Source organism: Crocodylus porosus, unplaced genomic scaffold (assembly GCF_001723895.1).
Source record: "Crocodylus porosus isolate Cpor-Errol unplaced genomic scaffold, CroPor_comp1, whole genome shotgun sequence".
In the NCBI taxonomy this organism is placed as follows: Eukaryota; Metazoa; Chordata; order Crocodylia; family Crocodylidae; genus Crocodylus; species Crocodylus porosus.
The window spans coordinates 11,401,646-11,407,935 of record NW_017728918.1 but is presented as its reverse complement, the minus strand read 5'-3'; the positions used below and the strand labels follow the sequence as shown (position 1 = coordinate 11,407,935).

At 64.7% G+C, this 6,290-nt stretch overlaps 1 protein-coding gene across 1 annotated transcript in view; it reads left to right on the top strand.

The window, feature by feature from the left end:
• LOC109312072 (uridine-cytidine kinase-like 1) overlaps nt 1-6,240 on the top strand; it is a 6,485-nt gene extending 245 nt beyond the window's left edge. Inside the window, exons 2-15 of the mRNA XM_019538122.1 lie at nt 146-426; nt 978-1,084; nt 1,439-1,609; nt 1,690-1,761; nt 1,928-2,117; nt 2,246-2,307; nt 2,797-2,813; nt 3,405-3,503; nt 3,924-4,017; nt 4,149-4,211; nt 4,730-4,852; nt 4,989-5,096; nt 5,183-5,339; nt 5,687-6,240. Coding sequence (XP_019393667.1) covers nt 146-426; nt 978-1,084; nt 1,439-1,609; nt 1,690-1,761; nt 1,928-2,117; nt 2,246-2,307; nt 2,797-2,813; nt 3,405-3,503; nt 3,924-4,017; nt 4,149-4,211; nt 4,730-4,852; nt 4,989-5,096; nt 5,183-5,339; nt 5,687-5,763 — 1,621 coding nt within the window. The 3' untranslated portion in view covers nt 5,764-6,240. The remainder of the gene's footprint in view (nt 1-145; nt 427-977; nt 1,085-1,438; nt 1,610-1,689; nt 1,762-1,927; nt 2,118-2,245; nt 2,308-2,796; nt 2,814-3,404; nt 3,504-3,923; nt 4,018-4,148; nt 4,212-4,729; nt 4,853-4,988; nt 5,097-5,182; nt 5,340-5,686) is intronic.
• Nucleotides 6,241-6,290: the final 50 nt, after the last annotated feature.

Here is a 6,290-nt window from a genome sequence, read left to right as displayed (position 1 = left end):
CAGGGCGGAGCCTGGGGCGGCGCGGGACGGGGTGCCCAGTGCCTGGGCAAGGCGGGGTCCGGTGAGGGCCCTGGGGCGGGATCCCGGGCCACAGTGCGGGGGATCAGGGCAGGCAGGGCAGATCTGTGGCCGGTGGGCCCGGTAGGGGTGGGATCCCGGGTCCTGGTGCGGGGGCCCCTTGCTCGTGTCTGGGGGCTGACGCCAGGTGGTCCTGCAGCGGGAGCGGCAGCGGGGAGGACTCCCTGGATGCGCTGCCAGCACCGCGCCTGCCCCTGACGCCGTCGCTGTCCCCGCGCAAGCGGACGCCGAGCCAGTCGTGTGCAGAGCCGCCCCTGCTGCGCGCCGGGCAGCGAACCATCTACACGGCCGGCCGCCCGCCCTGGTACACCGAGACCGGTGCGCCGCTCGACGAGGCCTTCGTCATCGGTCAGCCCCTGCTGCGCTGGGCTGTGAGCTAGGCACCCTTGGGGCGGGGGTGGGGGGCGCCATGCAGCCTGGGGCCGTGGGGTCTGCCCAGCATCAGGGCTGCCTGCGGCAGGGAGGAGCTGGTCTGTGAGGCTGCCTGGGGGTCCCAGGCCTTGCTGTGGGGGCGCAGGTGCAGGGCAGTGCGGCGCACCGTTCCCAGCAGCCTGTGCCCAGCCCTGGGGCAGAGAAGGGCTGGGAGCGCCTGGCCATCTACCCCCATCCATCACTCTGCAGGGTCTGGGGTAGGGCAGGGGGGGCCTTTCTGTCTTCGTCTCGCTGCACAGGAGGCGTCCAGGGCTGCAGCAGCCCCCTTGCCCACTGCCCATCCCTGCCAGCTGCTCTGCAATCTTGGTAGCTGCCAGGCCTGGGGGGACTGGCAGGGTGGCAGGTACTTTGCTGAGCTCCGTCCTTGGGTCCCCGTGCTCGGTGTGGGCCTTCCCCGGGGGTCCTGGCTCTGGGCTGTCATTTCCCTGTAGGCTGACTCCTGTCTCTGGGCTGGCTTCTCTCTCCAGGCCTGTGTGGAGGGAGTGCGTCGGGCAAAACCACAGTGGCCAACAAGATCATTGAAGCCCTGGATGTGCCCTGGGTAGTGCTGCTGTCCATGGACTCTTTCTATAAGGTGACTGTGTAGGGCTGTGCCCAGGCAGGGTGAGGGGGATGGGAACCCACCACAGAGCCCCTTGGCCTTGCTGAGGCCTTGGGAGCTGGCTGCCCTGAATTCCCTCCCAGCACCATGCAGAGAACCACCACAGTGAATGTGGAAGGGGAGGCCTAAGCTGGGCTGGGTCGTGAGCTGGGGTTCCTGGCCCTGCCTGGAGCATCAGCGGGGCAGCTGAAGGGGTTTGGTGCCAGGCCACATCTCTAGTGAGCTCCACCACGGTGGGGCTGGGCCACAGGCTCAGGTGCAGATTGTGAGTCATCTCCTGGAGCTTCCTCTGTTCCCAACCCCAGTCTGGCTGCTCCCCTCCGGCAGGTGCTGAACAAGGAGCAGCAAGAGCTGGCGGCCTGCAGTGAATACAACTTCGACCACCCTGATGCCTTTGACTTTGATCTTCTGGTCAGCGTCCTGCGCAAGCTCAAGAAGGGCAAGAGCGTCAAGGTGCCGGTGTACGACTTCACCACACACAGCCGCCGCAAAGAGTGGGTACGGCATGGGGTGGGGCTGGCAGGTGGCCGTGTGCGAGGGGAGGGGGCGTGCAGGTTGTGACCCTTCCCTCTCCGCAGAAAACCATCTACGGGGCCAACGTCATAGTCTTTGAGGGCATTTTGGCCTTTGCCAACAAGGAGCTACTGAAGGTAATGATACCCGTGGGGACCTGGCCCCCACAACCCTCCTTGGGGGAGACCAGGCTGTGGGGCTCTTCTAGGAGGGAGGAAGAGTCTGGGACTTGGGATGGGGGTGGAGGAGGTCCCCTTGGACCCAGCATGGAGCCCGCGTGGCATCATGCCTTTCCCCCACCAGCTGCTGGACATGAAGGTGTTCGTGGACACAGACTCGGACATCCGGCTCGTGCGGCGGCTGCAGCGTGACATCATGGAGCGCGGGCGTGACATTGTGGGCGTCATTAAACAGTACAACAAGTTCGTCAAGCCGGCCTTCGAGCAGTACATCGAGCCCACTGTGCAGGTGGCTGACATCGTGGTGCCCCGGGGTGAGGCTGCGCTGCATGGGGTCAGAGGAAGAGGGGTTAGAGGCTGTGCTCTGTGGAGGGGCAGGTTGGCGGGGGGGAGGTAGACAGGCAGATGTCTGGCTCATCTGGCATCTTTGCCTTCCTGCTAGGTGGGGAGAACTCTGTAGCCCTGGATCTCATTGTGCAGCACGTGCACAGCCAGCTGGAGAAGGTGAGGGGCTGGGCCAGGCATGGGGAAGCAACTGGGGAGTGCCTGGGACCTGCCATGATCTTGCTACAGCAGAGCATGCCTGCCCTGTCCCTCACACTCTGGTCTGGCTCTAACCTCCTGCCCTGCCCCTCGCTGGGCTCCTCGCAGTCAAGCTCATGCCATTCCAGCCCCTTGATGTGCTGTCCTTCCCTGTGACTCTGCGCACATCCCTTGGTCCTGCCTGGCAGCCTCTGACCTGCCAGCACTGCCCTACAATCCCCTGTGCAAGCCCAGCCAAGCTGCCTCCACACCCTAGTGGTCTCAGCCCCGTTCTTTGGCATGCCCGGCTGTGGTGATGCCCTGCTGCAGGAGCCAGAGGAGCTGCCTGGGAGTTGGTCTGGGGGCCAGGTGCAGCTCCACTTGGTCAGGCTCAGTGACTGGGTGTCTGTTTCTCTTCCTACCTGTTGTGTTGTGGTGATGTTGCTGTCTCGGGCTGGGCTCCCTCCACAGCGGGAAATCACCGTCAGGTATGTGGCTGTGGGGTTGGGACTGTCCTGCCATGTGGGTGCAGTGTAGCACACTGGGAGTCAGCTGGGGATGTGGACCTTGCTGGGGTTCTGGCCCCAGGCATGGAGCCTTGCTTATGCTGGGCTTCTCCCTGCATTCCTACCACTTGGCCAGGCATCCCTGCTGCTGGAGGAGCTCCCTGACTATAGGGCATTTCCAGGATCCCTGCCTGGCAGCTGCCATTCCTGCCCCAGGGCAGTGAGGCCAAGGGCCAGGGCCCACCTGAGCCCAGGGGATGCTGGCTGTGTCTGGAGGAGATGTGTGTTGGTGCAGTGGGAGCTGCTGTCAGGCCCTCCTGGGTGTGGGGTGTCAGGCTGTGCTGTGATGGGGGTGGCATCCCTTGCCCCAGCTCTCTGGTGGGGTGGTCTGCTGTCCCCTGCCTTGGGGCTGAACAGGCAACTCTGCAGGAGGTGCTGTCCGTATCTTCTGCTGGGACAGTGCTGGACCCAGCTCCAAGGAGCCATGCGGACAGGCACCAGCTCTGGGGCTGCTAGTGCTGGTGCTTAGGGGCAGGCAGGCACTGTTTCATGTTGATGGGCATCTCCCTGCAGAGCAACCCTGGCCTCCGCCCACCAGGGGCAGCCGCTGCCCAAGACTCTGAGTGTCCTGGAGAGCACGCCGCAGGTTCGCGGCATGCACACCATCATCAGGTACTTGCCCCGCCCCCAGGCTGACACTCCAGGTCATGCTCCAGCCCTACCGGTTGGTGCTCCCTGTCCTTGTGTGCAAGTGGGGTGACTTGGTTCTGCTGGTCTGTCACTGGTATCCCAATTCGCTGTTGCTCTTGGCATCAGGGTCTGGTTTGGAGGGCCGCCCCAGCCCTCCCTCATCAGGTAAATGCCCCCCAGCTTGTCAGACGGTTGATCCCACTGTGCTGGAGACTGAGCTGCGTGGCTTTCCAAGTGGTGCCCTGCTCCTCCCTCCTCTCCTCTCCAGTTCATCAGGGCCGGTTCCCTTGGCCCTTCCCAGGGTCCTGCAGAACAGTGCCAGGAGCTCTGCCCTCCCATGAGCCCAGCTGAAGGGCAGGACTCAGCTCTCACTCCCTCCCCTGCTCTGCTCTGGACCTGCAGGAACAAGGACACAACCAGGGACGAATTCATCTTCTACTCCAAGCGCCTGATGCGGCTGCTGATTGAGCACGCCCTCTCCTTCCTGCCGCTTAAGGTCTGTGCCCTCTTCCCCCTGCCCTCTGCCATGACATTCTCCATACTGGGACCTGTCTCCATCAGTGGGTCACGCCAGCCCCTGGTGTGGGCAGTCTCGACCCTGTGGTGACGCTTGTCTCTCTGTCGCAGTCCGTGACTGTGGAGACGCCGCAGGGGACGATGTATGAGGGGAAGCGCTTCCATCGGCAGCGGGTGAGCAGGTGGTGCCAGCCAGGCTCTGTGCCCATCCTGGGGTTGTGCTGTGCCAGCCCGCGTGGCATTCTCTGTCCCTTGGCCCCCCACTCCCCTCATAGCTGGGGTCAGAGCTGCTCCACCCTGCCCCACAGATCGTGCAGTGCCCAGGACCAGGGCTGGAAATCCCTTTGGTCACTTATACCCCTCTGGGCTCCAGGGCCTGCCCCATGCTTTGGGAGCAGGCGGTGCAGACATCTCCAGATGAGTTTGGGTGCAGAGGACCATGGGGAGGGTGGCCTGGGCTTGTCCCCTCAGGACTGCGGGAGTGCCACTGCCCTGGGTTACTGGGGTAGCTGGGGCTGCCCTGGTGAAGGGTCCACACATCAGCAGGGGATGGTGGGAAGCCTGGAGCTGGCCCAGGCAGAGGCCTGAGTCCCTGCTTAGCCTGGGGGTAGTTGCTGTGCAGCAGGGGCTGCAATGTGCTGCCCCCCCCCTCCACTGACCAGCAGTGTGTCCCATCCCTGCTGTACATGCAGATCACGGGCGTGTCCATCCTGCGTGCAGGGGAGACCATGGAGCAGGCCCTCACAGCCGTCTGCAAGGACATCCGCCTGGGCAAGATCCTCATCCAAACCAACCATGACACGGGAGAGCCCGAGGTGAGTGCTGTGGCCAGAGTGTGGATATCTTTGCGGGCCCTGCTGTGCCCAGCCCATCACTGTGGCTGCAGCCCCCTGGGACCTGTGGGGGTGGGGTGCCCAGGAGGTCCTGACATAACCCATGCACTTCCTGCAGCTGCACTACCTGCGGCTGCCCAAGGAGATCAGTGAGGACTACGTCATCCTGATGGACAGCACTGTGTCCACGGGCGCTGCTGCCATGATGGCTGTGCGCGTCCTGCTGGTGAGTATGTGACCCCTGCACCCCCCGGGCATGGACCCCCAGCCGCTGCCTCCTGGGGCTGGGCTGAGGGCTGGCTGCTGCCGCAGGACCACGATGTGCAGGAGGACCGGATTTTTCTGCTCTCGCTGCTGATGGCAGAGATGGGGGTGCACTCTGTGGCCTACGCCTTCCCCCGCGTCCACATCATTACCACGGCTGTGGACAAGCGTGTCAGCGAGGAGTTCCACATCATACCCGGCATTGGTGAGGCTGCGGCCGGCACCGCTTTCCCCCCCAGCACAGCCACGCTGGGGCTTCCTGTCTGTCTCCCATCCTAGCCCTGTAGCCCCCTCTCTCCTGCTGCTGCTGGCATGTGCCACGGGACTGCGAGCAGCAGTGTCTTGCGGCACTGCTTCCTCTCCTGGGCACGAGTCCCTTGTCCTCCTGTATTTCACTGGGCCCTGCCACTGCATTGGTTATAGTGGGGTTAGGCCTGGGGGGGGAGACTGGTTCAAGCTGGGGGCTCCTCTGGCTGTTTTGTTTTTTTTTTTTTGGGTGGGGGTGCTGCAGGGGCTGCTGTGCCAATGCCTCACTCGCGCCTTTGTGTTCAGGTAACTTTGGAGACAGATACTTTGGCACCAACGCCCCCCCCGCAGCCTGGCTGGAGAGCGAGAGCATGGACTGCTGAGGAGGCCTGGTCCCCCCCCTCCCCCCCGTTAGGGGGCCAGCCCCTTTCCCCCTCTCCTGCCCCCTCGGGATCCCTGGTAGGCTGGGACCCAGCAGCCGCTGGAAGCGCTTCCTGGGCGGGCTCCTCCCACAGCGCCCTGCTCCGAGGACGGAGGGGGCATCGCTGCAGCGCCCTGCCCCGCAGGTGGGGCCGGCGCCCGCTGGGGCGGATCCGTGGGCAGCGCGGGTGTGGGCGGGCAGTGGGGTTCCTGCCGCGCGCTCTATTTATTCATATTTTTGGGGAGCAGCCCCATCCCCCCCGCCTTGCGAAGGGGCCACGCCACCCCGCGCATTGCCGCCCTGCTCCGGCTCCCCCCAGTGCCTTGGGCGGCCCCGGCTCCCGCTTTGCAGGCCGTTGTACCAGGCGGTCCCGGCTCCGGGACACGGGATGCCGCGCTTCTCGCCGCAGCCGTTTTGTACCAATAAAGCGTAACCGCTCCACCGGCTCCGCGCTGCTTCCCGGTCGGGGCGGGGGCGGGGCCTGGCTGG